General features: G+C 55.3%; 1 protein-coding gene across 7 annotated transcripts; it reads left to right on the top strand.

Annotated features, from left to right (window-relative positions):
• The first annotated feature begins 1,560 nt into the window (after positions 1-1,560).
• On the top strand, positions 1,561-16,524 carry MAP3K12 (mitogen-activated protein kinase kinase kinase 12). 7 transcript variants are annotated; one of them, XM_061206449.1, is made up of 16 exons: positions 5,566-5,652; positions 8,492-8,619; positions 9,087-9,135; positions 9,813-10,294; positions 10,900-11,083; positions 11,250-11,441; positions 11,726-11,884; positions 12,051-12,209; positions 12,951-13,059; positions 13,310-13,419; positions 13,543-13,659; positions 13,783-13,920; positions 14,116-14,740; positions 14,941-15,011; positions 15,101-15,374; positions 15,781-16,524. In XM_061206449.1, exons 4-16 carry the CDS (start codon positions 9,850-9,852, stop codon positions 15,811-15,813), a joined length of 2,616 nt encoding a protein of 871 aa, XP_061062432.1. In that variant the 5' UTR covers positions 5,566-5,652; positions 8,492-8,619; positions 9,087-9,135; positions 9,813-9,849; the 3' UTR covers positions 15,814-16,524. The 7 variants fall into 7 exon arrangements, with proteins under 7 accessions (XP_061062436.1, XP_061062429.1, XP_061062432.1 ...); XM_061206453.1 differs by lacking the exons at positions 5,566-5,652; positions 8,492-8,619; positions 9,087-9,135 and adding an exon at positions 1,561-1,640 and having other exon boundaries at positions 9,813-9,986; positions 10,086-10,294; XM_061206447.1 differs by lacking the exon at positions 5,566-5,652 and having other exon boundaries at positions 8,399-8,619.
• Positions 16,525-16,642: the final 118 nt, after the last annotated feature.

Here is a 16,642-nt window from a genome sequence, read left to right on the forward strand (position 1 = left end):
GGGGCGGTAAGGGCGAACTCGAGATTGTGGGGGGGGGGGGGCTTCGGGTCCCTTGAAAACTACAGAACCCAGGAGCTTGCGCGTCATCTTTGTCGCAGCTGGCGGGGCAGGGTCAAACGGGCACGAAAAGTTTCGCGGCGTAATTGGTTATTCCCGACTGCGCTCGCTTGCTCTAGGAGGATTGCGACTGGTTACTTCACCTAGAGGGGCGGGGACAAGGGAAGAGTCAACCCCCTTGACCCCGCCTCTTTCTGAGAAAAGGTTGTGATTGGCCCAGGTGCAAGGCTGCTGTCGGTTCCTGACTCTGCACTCTGGGAGGGTGAGCCCTGCCTGGACGCGGGAGGGCACTATCCTCTGCCCCTCAGGGCACCGGGGCAGTTGTAAATCCTAGCCCATCTCAGTCTCAGTTCCCGCTCAGCCTTTGGCCTAAGCCCCTGGCTCTCGGGCCTTCGTCTCACAGAACCTGCTTCTTTTTCCTAGGTTGTCCTTCACCTCCCTTCCCCTTAATTCTGCCCTGCAGCCTGTCGGTTTCCGCTTTTCCAAAGCCTTTTTAGAATGGCCCTACACCTTTCTGTAGCTGGTTCCCCTACGCCAGGAGACCCTCCTCTGGGGCCTGAGAATCAGGCTATAGTGGGACAACAGGATTAGTAGGACTAAGGCACATAGTGGTCTCATTCCCTCTGCCGTGGGTCTTGGGTCTCTCAGCTAAAGAGAGAGCAAGAGAGGATTCTGGCCTCTTAAGACTAATCGACTAATCTGTGTGCGGAGCAGAACGCGTATTTTTGGGTTCCAGAGCTCCATTCCCTCTTCACCAAGGTCTCACAGCCACTGGCCTGAAAGTTGTAGGGAAAATCTTGTGACCTTGGAGAGAAAGAGATCACGAAAAATGTCTGACTCTAATGAGTGTTCTGGGAATGGATCAGGGAAGAGATGGGCTTCTCTTTGCGGGGGTAGAGGTCCGGAGGAATCTTGGAATAATAACAAGGGGTCATCCAGGAACACAGGAGGGGGACGGGGCATTGAGCTGAGTGGATTCCAGCTGGGTGGAACTGGAGTTGTGACGATTAGGGGAAAGAAGACAGGCAAGATCGTTTGACAGGGGGAACGATGCTAGAGCGCTGGGGGCTGGGGGTCCCACCTGAGGGGCTGCTGTCTCAGGGTATAGGAGGGAGCTTATAAGAACAGCATAGTGGGCTCCTACGGAATCGGCTTAAGGCCGGGGGTGGGATCGCTCCAGGTCCCCGCCAGCAGGGAGGTGCGGGGCCCGGACGACCAGGGACGAGCCTGGAACGTGCCTGATGGCAGCAGCAGGCTCCTTTAAGAGGCCGCGGCTCCAGCGCAGCATCCCCCGTTCAGGGCGTGTCCGTCCCGGGGGGCCCGGGGCGGGGGCCTTGGAAGGAGCGGGAGTTCAAGCCGCGTGAGGACGGGGCTTGGGGTCGGGGGGTGGGGGGAGAAAGCTGGGGCTGACACCCGTGCACCCGGACACCGCACGAGCATCGCCTGTGACAGCGCCCCTGGTCCGGTCGAGGGCAGCGGGGGGAGGAGGGAAGGAGGAGGAGAAGGAGGAGGAGGCGGGAGCAGCATCCGGAGCCGAGCTGCAGCAGCGCCGCCTTTTGTGCTGCGGCCGCGGAGCCCCCGAGGTGAGAGCCGGGCCGAGTTGTGGAGGGTCGGGGGCAGGGATGGGTCCGGGTCCTGGGGTCCGGGCGCCGAGGGAGGGTCGGGAGGCAGATGTGGCGGGGTGCGGGGAGGGTGGCGCGGGGATGCTGAGACCGTGGGGATGGAGGAACTGGGGACCTGGACCCGACGCCTGTGGGGATGGGAAGGAGGGGAACCGAGCGGAGGGACGCCGCGGCCCAGCTTGGAGGCGAAGGGCCTCCAGAGCTGGAAAGGAGTGTGTGGGGTGGGGGTGGGGGCACGATTGGGGGACGGACGTAAAGGACAGGGGGCAAGGGAACATCCTCCTCTCCTCCCACTCACCCTCAGGAGGGGGGAGAGGGAAGGAGGAGGAAGAGTTTGGGCCCCCTCAGGGCAGGAAAGGAAGGACAAGGCCTCATGTGCCCCTCACTCCCCTCCCCCCTACACACACACACACACACACACACACACACACACACACACACATTTAGCAGGCTGCACCTGAGGATTATAGGCAAGAGCACCTGTTCCTGGATGTCCAGGTGATGGTCATCCTCCCCTCCCCCATTCTTAGGTGGCTTTCTCCCTCCTCAGTCTCTCCATCTTCTCTGGCTCCCCTAACCCTTTTCCCAAGCCCAGGCCTTTCATGGACCTCCTCCCTTTTCCCTACACACTCCTCAAACTCCTTGGCTTAAAAATAAGCAGGAATCCTTTCCACAGAGTTAAAACTCCTATAACCATGGCCTTGGCTAAGGGGAGGGAAGAGAAAGGGTCAGAGGCTCTATAGACAGTGGAAGGAAATAGTGGGGTATCCCTTAGAATTGAGGGAAGAGTCCCACCTTTTAGCTCCTTTACCTGCTCCCTCTTGGGAGGAGAGTGGGTCAGCAGCCCTCAACCAGGAAGGGGTGCACACGAGGTCTCGCCCCAACACAGAATCATCTCAAGCCACAGTCAGTGCCTCCCTCTAAACACAATTTCCCTTCCAACTCACAGAATGGACTCCATGGCTCTGGGAGCTCTGATTTTTCAGCCAGAGGGTCATATCTAGGGAAGGCAAGTAGGGGGGATTCAGGAAGGAAAGGGCCTGAGTATGCCCTGCGTCTTCCCATCCAGGCACTGAAGTTCCTCTGGGCTTTAGGGCCTGCTCCCTCCTATCTCACACTTAAGGGTGGAAAAAACTTCTGCCCTCTCCAGCCTGCCACCCATCTACTCACTCACTGTGGGGACTGAGGCAATGCTGGGAAGACCAATGGTGTGATACACTAACCCCAGCACATGTGAAAACGAACTGCTAAATATCCATCCCCTAATTCAACCCAAGTATCGGCAGGGGAGGCAAGAAGTTTACGTAAGAAAGTGGCTCAGGACTTTCTGGTTGTCCTTACAGCTAAGGATGGCAAAACCCCTCTAAAAACTGACTGCTGTTTCTGGGTCCTTCCTCCTGAGGTGATGTGCTACTCTGGCTTTGCCAGGAAGAGGACCCTAAATTCTAGTACCCACCACCCTGGACTTGCCCAATGGCTTATCACGTGCAGTCCCACCTAGCCCTGCTGGTCTGGGAGAAAGAAGGGATTAGGGAATCAACCCCTTCAGGAGTCCCTGTTGAGGCAGAACAAGGATAGTGTGGAGATGACGCCAGCAGGGGACACGGGGGCTTCACGATGGGCTGCCTACAGACACTAGTCTGTCTGCTTCCTTTGCTCCCAGGAGAACTAGGGGCAGCTGTGCTGGGGAAAGGTGACGAGGCGGCAGGGGTGCGCTATTCCAGAGGAGAAGAAGAATCCTCCAGGATACAGCCCTTTTCCTTTGGTTCCTTCTTTCTTCACTCTCCTTTTTATCCCTGTGTTTATCTAGCTCCCTTTCCACCTATACCATCTCTGCTGCCTCTTGCTTTGCGGAGGGAGACAACGGAAAGAAGGGAAGGGACACACGTTTATAAAAATCTACTACTGCTTGTTAGGCGCTTTCCACGTGCTAATGTTTATAGGGAGCTTCCTGTGTGCCAGGTACCAGGCCAGGAACTTTATTTGGATTATCTCAATACTGCTTATAACAATACTGAGAGGTAGAATGATCATCATTTCTATTTTAGGGATGAGGAAACTGAAACTTAAAGAAGTTAAGTAATCTGTTCAAAATCAAAAAATCAGTATGTGGCAAAAGAGTTTAGGATTTGAACCCAGGTGTATCTGACACAGAGCCTATGTTATTACCCACATAATATCCTGCATTGCCACTGTGTGAATTAGTGACCACTGTCCCCATTTAGAGATGAAGAAACTGAGGTTTGTTAAGAAGTCTCATACTCCAGGTCGCCCAGCTGCTCAAGAGCAGAGACAGGACCTCAAGCAAGCCTCTCTGCTTCTCAGGCCATCCACCCTCCCTCCCTAGCTCACTGTCCAAGGCTAGGTGACAGGAATGGATATAGGTACTCTGTAATTTTCATTTCTTCTTTTTCAGTTTAAAATAGATTTTTTAATTTCTTAATAAAAATACCCACGATTCCACCTACTTAGAAATGGTTACACATTGGTTTCTATCCTTCCAGATCTTTTTAAATGCACATCCGGCTCAGGAACAATTTGTTAAAATATGCTGAACTTCTTCCAGGTGCACCTGAGGTCCTAAGCAGCAGGGACCCCTGTGACCCATCATACCTTGCTCCTACCCTCGCCTTCCCCTCAAACCTTGACGGGTAGGGCTGCGGGGTGATCCTGGTCCACGATGGCCAGGGGGTGAGGATGGGGTACAGGGAATTAGGCCTTCCCCCTCAGTCCAGAGGAGCTGGGATATAAGGATTTGCAGAGGAAGGACGGGGGCCTCTAGCACACCACTGCCATTGTGACCTGGTTCCCCTGGGACGTGAAATCAAGATTTGTCCTGGGGAAGTAGAAGGTTCTGATCTCCCTTCTGGTCAGACAGAAGAGATGGCCTCTCCAGAATCCACAGAGAAAGACCTGGTGTCCAGCCAACCAGAAAGACAAAGCCGGGAGCCCCGGCACTGTGCTCATGGCATTCCCCACATCATCTTACTTAACCCTCACCATCCCATAAGGTAGGGTTGGGAGTCTCGGAGGGATTACGTTCCTTGAACTAATTCACGGCAATATGAGGTTTTAGTTCTGATCTCTCCAAATCCAAAGCTGGTTCTTTTTTCCTAAACAGTACTGCCCCCTCTCTCCCAGCCCCATCACTGCCCACCCTACTGGAGGAAGAGGCGGTGGCGGCTAGGGGTCTCAGGGCTGGACCTGTGCGAGGCTGGGGGCCTGGAGTTAGGGGTGAGCTCCAGTTTTGCCCAGGCTCTCAGGGGAAGGCATTCCCCCCTTATGAGGGCACAACAGAAAAGCTGTAGTTATTTCCATCTGAGAATAACCCTGGGGCCAGGACCACGGATCCTGTAAAAAGCAAAACAAAAACAAGCTGCAGCCAAGTGGCCAGGAGCCTTGGCCAGGAGGGGTTAGAGTCTTTTACTCTCTCAGGATCTCAAAGCCTGGATTGGTGGAACTACCATTCCCAAGTCTTGGGTCTCCTTTCTGTGTGAAGACATCCCCTCCACCCCCAGTCAGGAGAGAAGGGGAATCTTCCTTCCTTTCCTGAGTGCAAAATAGGGTCCAAGACAGTGGCGAGTGCTCAGTGTGAGAGCCCAAGACTTAGACAGATGGCCTGGCCTCTCAACTGAGCCCCCAAGACAGCCAGACAAGCAGCTTGGCATTGAGATTCTGCTGTTAGAACAGGAGGGAGTGAGAAACGATTTAATGGATTGCTTTGCCACAGGCCTCCAGCATCTCAGGCAGGAGAACCTGGGAAGAGGAATGAAAGAGGTGTGGGGTACTCCCTGCCCGCACTCCACCCCTACAGCCGCCTGGAGGGAACCACCAGCAGAGAACCTGGTAGCTGAAACTGAATTGGGGCTTCCTGGGGTGTCCAAAGAGTGGCTTCCCCTGGAAGATGCATAGTTTAGGGACCACTCTCTCCCCTCACCCAATCTGGAGCCGAGTTCTGCACAGTGACCTTTTGGTAAATATGGTTGACAGAATGACTGACAGAGATATCCACCCCTTCCTGTCACATCCCTGCCCTTCCCCCATGCTCTGCATAATTGATGGCCAGGGAGACATCCCACCCCCAGGGTGACCGAATGTCTGGGGCAGGGGTTCCTAGCCATGATATCCCCCCACCCCCGGCCCCGCAAAGCCCTGGCGCCAAGGCCCAGGTGGTGGGCAGTGGGACACAGCTGGCAGGTCAGAGATAAAGAGCATCTCTGAGAGAGTATGTGTTGGGAGAGAGGAATCTCCAGTTTACTATAATCCCCTGGGGCCTCAGCTCCACCACCCCCCACCCCACCCCCAATACACACACTCCTTCAGGTCAATCTGGAAGAGCTGTCATTAGCCTGAGAACAAGGAGGGGTGGACTGAGCGTGCCTGGGTTCCCTCCCTTTCCTTCGGTCCCATCTCCTATTTCTTCAGCTACTTCCACTGCCCGAAAAGACAAACAGGTGAAATGGCTTCTCTCCCTCTCCCCAGCTGCTGGCCCTGGATACTGGAGGGGCCCCTGGGGAGGCCAGGGGAACTGGAGGGAGGCTTGGCTGCAAGTGTCTCGGAGCGTGTCACCTTCTCTATGCCTAAGGCTCCAGGTTGCCAAACACCAGGTGAAGGCTGAAAAATTCCTTTAAAAAGCCAGTGTTGTGCCTACTCAGAGCTCAGCTTCTAAATAGGAAATGAATCGAGGAGGGCACAGATGATCTGTTTTTCAATCCCCTTTCAGCTCCTTCTACTCAGTGTCCTCTGCTTTTCAAAATCAGTTTTTCAGTCCATCCTTCTTAGCAGTGTCTCTCCCTGTGCTTCACGCTGTTCGGTCTGGCTTTCTCTCAACTAGGTAGGCCCTCCTTCTCTGGCCGTGCCTGTCGCCCTTTCGCGTGTCCAGTCTCCCTGTCTCACCATTTCCTGCTTTCTCTGTGGCACCGCACCCCCAAAGTCAACCCAAGTCCCCTCTCTTCACCACCACCGGCTCTCCCTCCAATGCACGCGGGGACGGGGGTCGGCATGGGGAAGAAGGGACGCAGAGGCGGTTGGCCGGTGGGGTCCAGGGTCCCCGCCTGCCAGCCCGCAACCAGCACGTGGGCCAGCCCGAGTCAGGGGCGGGGCCCGGGCGGGGCCCCACCCCCGCGATCGCCGCTCACGTGACTCCGGGCTAATCTTGTCCCGGTGACTTCACGCGCCGCCTCGGGCCCAGTCGTCATGGTTACGCCGCAGCGCCCAGCGCTTCCCCCAACCCGCTGCGTCCCCTCCCCTTCTCCGCCCGGACCCCCTCCTCCTGCCGCCGGGCCCCCGCCCCCAGCCCCAAGCCACGTGACGGCCGGGAAGGAGGTCGGGAAGTGGGAGGGGGAGCTGGGGCCGTAACCCCTTCCTCTCTGCTTCGAACGGCCCTCACTCTGGCTTCTAGCAGCCGGGGCGCCCCAGTCCCGCCAGCCCTCCCTGCAGGCCCACCCGGGCGGAGCGCCGGGAGCCCCGGCCTTCGTTCTCAGTGGTCCGGAAGGGACGCCCGGCGTGGGGGGCGCAGGCGAAAGCCCTCGGGTCCTCCCGCGGACGTTCTCCGGCGAATTGGCACGTTGCTTGGCCTGTCATTTGCCTTACTACGTGCATCTCACCTCTTGAAGCCGCCGTTATCTCGCGGGATATGTTGGGGATTCGGAGGCTGGGATTTCAGCTTTCTGAGCCTCAGTTTTCTCAAGAATATAAAGGGACCAATGATAATACCTCCTTCCCTGGGTGGTTCTGAGGAATGAGGGAGCTAATGCATGCGTAGTGTACGTCTGGTCCTTAGGACGATCCTCTGGGGTGTGTAGGGCAGTGGTTGCACCTTACTGGACACCTTCCTGCTCGCCGGGTGTTGTTCGAAGCCCTGGGATCCCGTGCGACATCGTCACTCTCAGGAGTGCAGGCTCTCGGAGGAGCCGGACGCCCGCTCGACCGCGCTGTGTCTCCAGGATAATGGGAGCCATGATGGAGGAAGCACAGGGGGCTGTGCCAGCCCAGAAGGAACAGTAACTCAGAGCAGCAGGGACAGGGAAGAAGACTTCCAGGATGAAGTGAGACTTGGAAGACAACAGATGGGGCTTGAGAAGCGCCTTCCAGGCTGAGCACGGAGCTTGAGCCTCTTCCTAGCTAACAGCACCTTGGGCAGGTTATTTAAGACCTCTGCTACCTCTGTCAAATGGGCGTAAGGATGCCTAACTTAGAGTTTTTATGATTAAATAAGCTAATGCACCTATAACAGAGGCTAACATGCATGGTAAGCTTTCCATAAGTGTTAGCCATTCTCATTAGGTGCCCTGGCCCAAACGCCTGATGTAGCTTGGTGACAAGCTCTGTCCATTATGGCCTGGGTACCAACAGCAGTGGGAGACGAGGCTGGGGAGGGGCCAAGAGCATGGAGGTGAGGCTGCAGGACCAAGTGGGGGCTACTAGAGGGTTTGAAGAAGAGGGGTGCTGGCCAATTTGTGCTTTAGAAAGATCCTTCTAAAGGCTAGGTGGAGAATGGGGTGGGGGGAGCCTTAGAAGAACTTGGAGACCATTTAAGGGGCAGTTGTCCTGGGCCAGGTGACACAGCTAATGAGGCCTGAATTAAGGCAGTAACATGGAACTAGAGAAGAGAGACTAGAAAGGCACTGGGTCAGGGCTTTTCGAATGTGCCAGGCATAATAAGAATCAACTGGGGTGCTTGTTAAACACTCATCCAGGCAAACCCCACACCCACCCACTGAAAAGGTCTTTGAGAGGCCTGGAAATCAAGAGTTACAAGAGCTGAGACAATCAGAGGTGCATCCCCACCCAGTGAGCCCTTTTTATTGTAGATTCCTGCCACCCCTCTCCAGTCGTGATTCAGAGGCTCCGATGCAGGTGGTTAAGGAGGGACCCTACTATGCTGAATAGTTAGAGAGGACTGCTGGCCTCAAGAATCCCTACACCTCAGGATGATCTGGTAACTGACTAGATGTGGAGGGAAATGGGAGACCAGATGACTTCTGGTGTCAGGCTTCGGACAAGATTGGTATAGGTTGAAGAATTCGCTGTGCCTGAGTGATAGCTAGTTTATCCCTTTGTACAGTTGGAGAAATGGAGGCTCAACTACAGCTTGCCTGAGATCACGCAGCCAGTAAGCAACAGAGGCAAAGCTAGGATTCGGATTTTTTAATGGTTGCTTTATAGATAGCACCCAGCTATGAACTAGGACAAATCTCTATTGTTTGGAAAGCTGGATCTTGGTTTGGGGAGTGGGGGGAGAGGGCAATGGAGAAAGAGGAAAGGAGACTGAACTGAACCGTGGGGGAGCAGTGGGACTGATGGGAGGGCTAAGGGGGATGAAGCAGTAGGCTACAGCTTGTCCTGACACAGTTTCTGCATCCTCCTTGGACGGTTCTACCTTTTTCCCTCGTCTGTGCTGGGCAGATAATGGAGCTGATTGGTTACAGCCGTCACTTACCTCGGAGAGGCCCAGGTGTGTACGTGTGAGCACCCGAGAGGGAGACCCAGATGTGAGCCCTGAATGTGCCTTAGGATAAGACTCTCAGCAGGATCATGTATCAAGTACATGAGTGTGAGGCCCAGGAATGTCATGTGAGAGTGCCTGAGCGGCACTGAGTCCTAGCAGTGTCACCTGTGTGTGCTTCAATGCGAGGGAGGCTTAGGAGTGTTACTGTTGTGTGCCTAAGGTTGAGACTCAGAATGTGTATATCCCAAGGACCCTTATATGACGCGTGTGTGCACGTGAGCCTCAAGTGAAAGAAATAATGTGCTCCAGAGGTGAATTACAGTAATCTTACAGGGAGAAGGGAACTAGTCTATTACCGTACTTGAGTTTGGGACGTACCTTACCAGTATGTACCTGAGCAGGGCTGTTACCTGTATCTACGTGAGAATGGTACTTAGGTATGTTGCCTGTATACCTAAGGAAGACTTGTGTCACTAATAGATGCTTGAGAGGAAGCTTATGTTTCCCAAGATGGATCCCAGGGGGAGCTTGGAGGGGGATAGGTACCTGAGGGTGAGGTTCAAGTGTTACTTCCAGGAGGCTCTTGTGAGCCCAGCTCCCCACCCCATGCCTCTGCTTCTAGGGCGAGCCTCCTGAGCTGGGGCACCTGCGGGTTTGACGGCCCCTCCTCCTTTTTCCCACAGGGCCCACCGCTCACCACTACACCGGGGCCCAGAGGCCATGGCCTGCCTCCATGAGACCCGCACACCCTCCCCTTCCTTTGGGGGTTTCGTGTCCACCCTAAGCGAGGCGTCCATGCGCAAGCTGGACCCAGACACTTCCGACTGCACCCCCGAGAAGGACCTGACGCCTACCCAGTGTGTACTCCGAGATGTAGTGCCGCTCGGGGGGCAGGGCGGGGGCGGGCCCAGCCCCTCCCCAGGTGGAGAGCCGCCCCCTGAGCCTTTTGCCAACAGTGTCCTGCAGCTGCACGAGCAGGATGCTGGGGGCCCAGGGGGAGCCACTGGGTCCCCTGAGAGTCGGGCGTCCAGAGTTCGAGCAGATGAGGTGCGGCTACAGTGCCAGAGCGGCAGCGGCTTCCTGGAAGGCCTCTTCGGCTGCCTGCGCCCTGTCTGGACCATGATTGGGAAGGCCTACTCCACGGAGCACAAGCAGCAGCAGGAAGGTAGGCTGTGTCCTCGAGGAGACCCTCTCCCCATCTCCCTGAGCCTGAGATCCGTTTGGACAGCCCCACCTAAGTCGCCTGATGATCCTTTTCTCTCCCCAGAGCCCAGCCCCTTATTTGTCCATCAGCCACTGACTCCCCAGTTTTTCTTTTTTTTTAAATTAATTTATTTATTATGGGCTGCGTTGGGTCTTCATTGCTGTGCGCGGGCTTTGTCTAGTTGCGGCGAACGGGCTTCTTACTGCGGTGGCTTCTCTTGTTGCGGAGCACGGGCTCTAGGCACGCGGGCTTCAGTAGCTGTGGCGCACGGGCTTAGTTGCTTCGTGGCATGTGGGATCTTCCCAGACCAGGGCTTGAACCATGTCCCCTGCACTGGCAGGCAGATTCTTAACCACCACGACACCAGGGAAGTCCCCCCAGTTTCTTTTTAGACCACCCCTTCATTTCCTTCCTGTCCCCTCATCGTCTCAGCCCATTTTAGCTACTTTTCTGCCTCACCCTCCTTGAGTCATTTCAGCCAACCCAATGCTTTTCCCTGAGCCTGACCACCCCAAGGCCCCAGGTGTGGCTCTCTGAGCCTGTGGCACTGTGCCTCCTGTCCACAGACCTTTGGGAGGTCCCCTTTGAGGAAATCCTGGACCTGCAGTGGGTGGGCTCAGGGGCCCAGGGCGCCGTCTTCCTGGGGCGCTTCCATGGGGAGGAGGTGGCTGTGAAGAAGGTACGGGACCTGAAGGAGACTGACATCAAGCACCTGCGAAAGCTGAAGCACCCTAACATCATCACCTTCAAGTAAGGTCTGGGGCAGGGGCCGGGGTACTCTTTTGAGGGCAGGGATCTACCGCACCCTTCCTGAAGCGGGTGCCAGAATGGCGTGGGTGGGAATGGGGGTGCCAGGTGTGAATCAAGTGGATGCTGGGCTGGCTGAGGCCTTCATGCCACTGTGTTTGGCTCCCAGGGGCGTGTGTACCCAGGCTCCCTGCTACTGCATCCTTATGGAGTTCTGCGCCCAGGGCCAGCTGTATGAGGTGCTGCGGGCTGGCCGCCCTGTCACCCCCTCCTTGCTGGTTGACTGGTCCATGGGCATTGCCGGTGGCATGAACTACCTGCACCTGCACAAGATTATCCACCGAGACCTCAAGTCCCCCAAGTGAGTAAGCAAGCAAGCAAGCAGGGAGAAGCTACTGTGCACGGTCTCCTGTAGGTGTCCCCACACAGGTCAGTGTGACCATCTCCCTGCTTTCAGACCCTGTCCTAAAGTCCATGTGGCCATCTCAGAAACCCCTCCCAAGTGACAGTCCTATCTCAAGAGGGCTGTGGTAAGCCCCCCGTTTCTGGGTGCCCCAAATGACTTAAAACAGAAAGGTAGAGTTGCTGCAGCTAGATGAGGTGCGTGGAGGGGCCCGGACCCCAGCTGACTACACTCTTTACCAGCATGCTAATCACGTACGACGATGTGGTGAAGATCTCCGATTTTGGCACTTCCAAGGAGCTGAGTGACAAGAGCACCAAGATGTCCTTTGCAGGGACAGTAGCCTGGATGGCCCCTGAAGTGATCCGCAACGAGCCTGTGTCTGAGAAGGTCGACATCTGGTGAGGGCCAGGCTGAGGACTGAGAATAGCAGGCGGCCAGCATGAGAGCTGGCGGGGTGGGGGGTTTTTCCAGGGCCTGAGTACAAGTGAGAAGTGAGACGAGCCTGCAGTAACCTGCAGGGCCTCTGGAGGAAGAACCCCCAAGTGACGTCCCTCTTATCCCTAGGTCCTTTGGTGTGGTGCTGTGGGAACTGCTGACTGGTGAGATCCCCTACAAAGACGTAGATTCCTCAGCCATCATCTGGGGTGTGGGAAGCAACAGTCTCCATCTGCCTGTGCCCTCCAGCTGCCCAGACGGCTTCAAAATCCTGCTTCGCCAGTGCTGGTAAGGACCACCTGGCCAAGCTGGGACGCAAGGGAGTGTGGCTGACGGTTAGCCAGCACCCAGGACCCGGGCACCCAGGCCCAGGATCCTGAACAGAAAAAGGGGGACAGAGCTCCCAAATATGGCTCTCCAAGAAAGACCCCAGGATTCAGAGTGTGTATCAAGGGGACTAGGATAAAGAACTGAGAGAAATTGGGCTGACCAATAGTCTGCAGGGGTGCACAAACTGTGTGTGACCTTGGGCAAGCAGTGTTCCCTCTGAACCTGTTTCCTTATCTGCAAAATGGGGACAACAGTATCTGATATAGAGGGTGGCTATGAAGCGCCTGTGAAGGACCAGCACAGCCGCTGAGCATGGCTGGTTGAGCCTCAAGTAGACTGTCTTAGAACGCGGGAGGCCCTGGACCCTTGTTTGGAACCTAGACCATGGAGGAAGGTGGGAGATTTCTAATCTTTGGTTAAGCATTTCCCCAAATGTGTTTCTTTTAATGGAGTTACTCAAAAAGGTTTGTTTTGGCAAACAAGTTGGAAAATAGGATTAAATAGGTTTCCTTACTGCAGGACTTTGATATGCTAACAGATGGCCTGTAACATTTCCTAGATAGTTGACCAGGGAATTCTTTTGTCACAGAATACATTCTAGAGTTGGATTCTCCAGGACGCGCTTTGGGAAAGGATGCTCTAGTTCCTTTCTGAACCTCCCTGAAATTCCTTTCTCTCCCACAACTCCATTCCCTCCAGGAACAGCAAACCACGAAATCGTCCATCATTCCGACAGATCCTGCTGCATCTGGACATCGCCTCAGCTGACGTACTCTCCACACCCCAGGAGACTTACTTTAAGTCCCAGGTGTGCTGTGGGGAGGAAAACGAATACCTTAGCTCCCTCTCTTTGCAGGGATAATGGTGTCCTTTGAGTGGAGGCTGGGAAGAAGGGTGGCTGGGGATGGATAGATTAGCTCTTGAAGGACTGAGACCTGGTCTTGGTTGATCCTGTGCCCCACTCCCGTCTGCTCCAACACACACAGTTTGCAGCAGTGCAGGCACCTGCGAAGGCTTTCTACAGGTCTCCTCACCCCTAATTTTCTCTCCACCCCCAGGCAGAGTGGCGTGAAGAGGTAAAGCTGCATTTTGAAAAAATTAAGTCAGAAGGGACCTGTCTGCACCGCCTAGAAGAAGAGCTGGTGATGCGGAGGAGGGAGGAGCTCAGGTGTGTGTTTTGGGAAGGTGATTTCACCAATAGCAGGGCCTGCAGACCAGTTCCCAGAGACTGGGATAAATTATGGCACCAGGTGAAGCCAGCTCACCTCGGGGACCCTTCTGCCCATTTCAGACACGCCTTGGACATCAGGGAACACTATGAGCGGAAGCTGGAGAGAGCCAACAACCTGTACATGGAACTTAATGCCCTCATGTTGCAGCTGGAGCTGAAGGAAAGGGAGCTACTCAGGTAATCACACACACCCTCATACACCAAATCCCGTCTTCCTGGAGCTGTGCCTGACTTGGAGATCCTACTGAGCCTCGGCCCCCATCCCTGGTCCCATGCCCAGCTAAAGTGTTTTGTCTTTAGGAGGGAGCAAGCTTTAGAGCGGAGGTGCCCAGGTCTGCTGAAGTCACACCCTTCCCGAGGCCTCCTGCACGGGAACACAATGGAGAAGCTCATCAAGAAGAGGAATGTCCCACAGAAGCTGTCACCCCACAGCAAAAGGTAGCACCAGAGTTTACAAGTGCCATCGCTTGCGAATGGCAAGGGGGATGCTGGAGAGGCAGGAGTAGGGCTCAAGGATGCCAGGAAGACGGATACTGAGATGGGAGAGAGGTGCCTTGTACTGCCTGAGGTTAGGGAGTGCTTTCATGTGATAAATTTGTTAATCTCCAACTTGCACTTTCCCTCTCCCACCAGGCCAGATATCCTCAAGACTGAGTCTTTGCTACCCAAGCTAGATGCAGCCCTGAGTGGGGTGGGGCTTCCTGGGTGTGCTAAGGGCCCCCCCTCACCAGGACGGAGTCGCCGTGGCAAGACCCGTCACCGCAAGGCCAGCGCCAAGGGCAGCTGTGGGGACCTGCCTGGGCTTCGTGCAGTTGTGCCACCCCATGAACCTGGGGGACCAGGAAGCCCAGTGGGGCCAGGAGGGGGACCCTCAGCCTGGGAAGCCTGCCCTCCAGCCCTCCGTGGGCTCCACCATGACCTCCTGCTCCGAAAGATGTCTTCGTCGTCCCCAGACCTGCTGTCAGCAGCATTGGGAGCCCGGGTCCGGGGGGCTACAGGGGGAGCTGGGGACCCTGGCTCACCACCTCCAGCCCGGGGCGACACCCCGCCAAGTGAGGGCTCAGCACCCGGCTCCACCAGCCCCGATTCACCAGGGGGAGCCAAAGGGGAGCCACCTCCACCAGTAGGGCCTGGTGATGGTGTAGGGCTGCTGGGAACTGGAAGGGAAGGGACGGCGGGACGGGGAGGAAGCCGGGCTGGGTCCCAGCACTTGACCCCAGCTGCACTGCTGTACAGGGCTGCTGTCACCCGAAGTCAGGTAAAGTATGGAATGGTTCCTGAGCTCTTCCTCTTTCCTTCTTCTCCGTGGGGTGCGGTGCAAGTCCTTAATTTACCTCCCATGTTAGGTTCTTGATCTTAAGCCATTCCCGACTTAACCCTTTATAACCATGTTTCCTTATCCTGGGTCCTTGATGACCTCTTCCCCCTTTGACCACAGTCCGCTCATCTCTCCTGCAGAAACGTGGCATCTCATCAGAGGAAGAGGAAGGAGAGGTGGACAGTGAAGTAGAGCTGACCTCAAGCCAGAGGTGAGTGATGGAATCAGGAGGTAATGGCACTCTGCTTTCTGAACTGCAAGGTGTAGTCAAGCTATAATCCTGGTCTGCCCAACATACAGGTGGTCTCAGGGCCTGAACATGCGCCAGTCGCTATCTACCTTCAGCTCAGAGAATCCATCAGATGGGGAGGAAGGCACAGCTAGTGAGCCTTCCCCCAGTGGCACACCTGAAGTTGGCAGTACGAACACTGATGAGCGGCCAGATGAGCGGTCTGATGACATGTGCTCCCAGGGCTCAGAAATCCCACTGGACCCACCTTCCTCAGAGGTGGTTACTGGCCGGGAACCCAGCTCCTTGCCCATCCCACACCACAACCTACTCAGAGGGGAGCAGGTGAGTCACAACCAACCAGGTATTGGACAGGGAGCAGATGTCCAGTCATTTGAGAGCTGCTGGGGAGACAGATGCAGAGGCCAGAAAGATAGGTACTTAGCCCCTGTGTCACTCTGTATCTGAAGCTGTTTCCTCCCGTACTAAAGAGCAAATATCCACATGGTAGAATTTGGGAGGTCTAGAGTACCTAGCGAGGTTGCGTGCACGGTACCTATAAATTGCAGCCAGGGAGGAATCCTGAAACTAGGAGTCTGGTGCCTTGGAGAATGGCCTGAGCAACTGAAACCTGGAGACAGTAAAACCACTAAACCTGCTACTACAAAGACCGCAGTGAAGGATCCTGAAGGAATCTATTTGCCAAGAGATGCTGAGCTGCACATCACTGCCTTTCTGCTCTTCTTCGCAGGGCCCTCCCAACTCTGAGGACTCAAGACTGTGACAGCACTGAACTGGAAAATGCCAACAGTGGTGAAGCCTTGCGGCCCCCAGCCTCCCTCCCTCCATGAAAGCCACTCTTATCCTTGTACATAGAGAAATATTTATATAAGTAATATATATGCGCCACATAATCAACAAAGACAGGGCTATCCCAGCCTAAGTCTGGCTCAAGGGAGACGGACCCCTGACCAAGTCACCTGATAAACTCTAGGGACACTGGCAGCTGTGGAAATGAAAGACAAGTACTGCCCTAGAGATATGGGTAAGGGCAAACTGGCCCCTTCCTGCTTCACTCCAATACATTCAGCAAGTGGTGAGGCAACAGAAAAGCCAAACTTGCCTAGTTTCCTCTCTATTCTTTCTGCCTAAACCCTGAGGAGCAGGAAAGGGAGCCATTTAGACTGCACTTTTTTGTTTTCCGTTTACTCTGTTTACACATTTTGCACTTGGGAGGAGGGAGGCTAAGGCTGGGTCCTCCCCTCTGAGGTTTCTCAGGTGGCAATGTAATTTCTTTGTCCCTCCATCTCTCTGCCCAAGCGCTGGCTTAGGGACTAGGGGGAGGCCAGGAGATTGTGAAAGCATGTGATGGCTCAGGCTGAAGAACTGGGGTGTTGTTTTAAGTCCCTGCTTTTATCTTGGTGCCTGATTGGGGTGGGGACTGTCATATTGTAACCCCTGTGAAAAAACCTTGAAATATAACCACTCCATGCAGGCAAGCTGTTGAGGGTTTTCTTGGTGACTGAATGGGGTAGCCTGCATGGTTAAGTAGGAGCCTTGGGCTCCAGACGTTATCTGAGGACTCTGAGTGACTTCCTCCTTTTATGCTTTTC

This window comes from Eubalaena glacialis, chromosome 11 (genome assembly GCF_028564815.1).
Source record: "Eubalaena glacialis isolate mEubGla1 chromosome 11, mEubGla1.1.hap2.+ XY, whole genome shotgun sequence".
Classification (NCBI taxonomy): Eukaryota; Metazoa; Chordata; class Mammalia; order Artiodactyla; family Balaenidae; genus Eubalaena; species Eubalaena glacialis.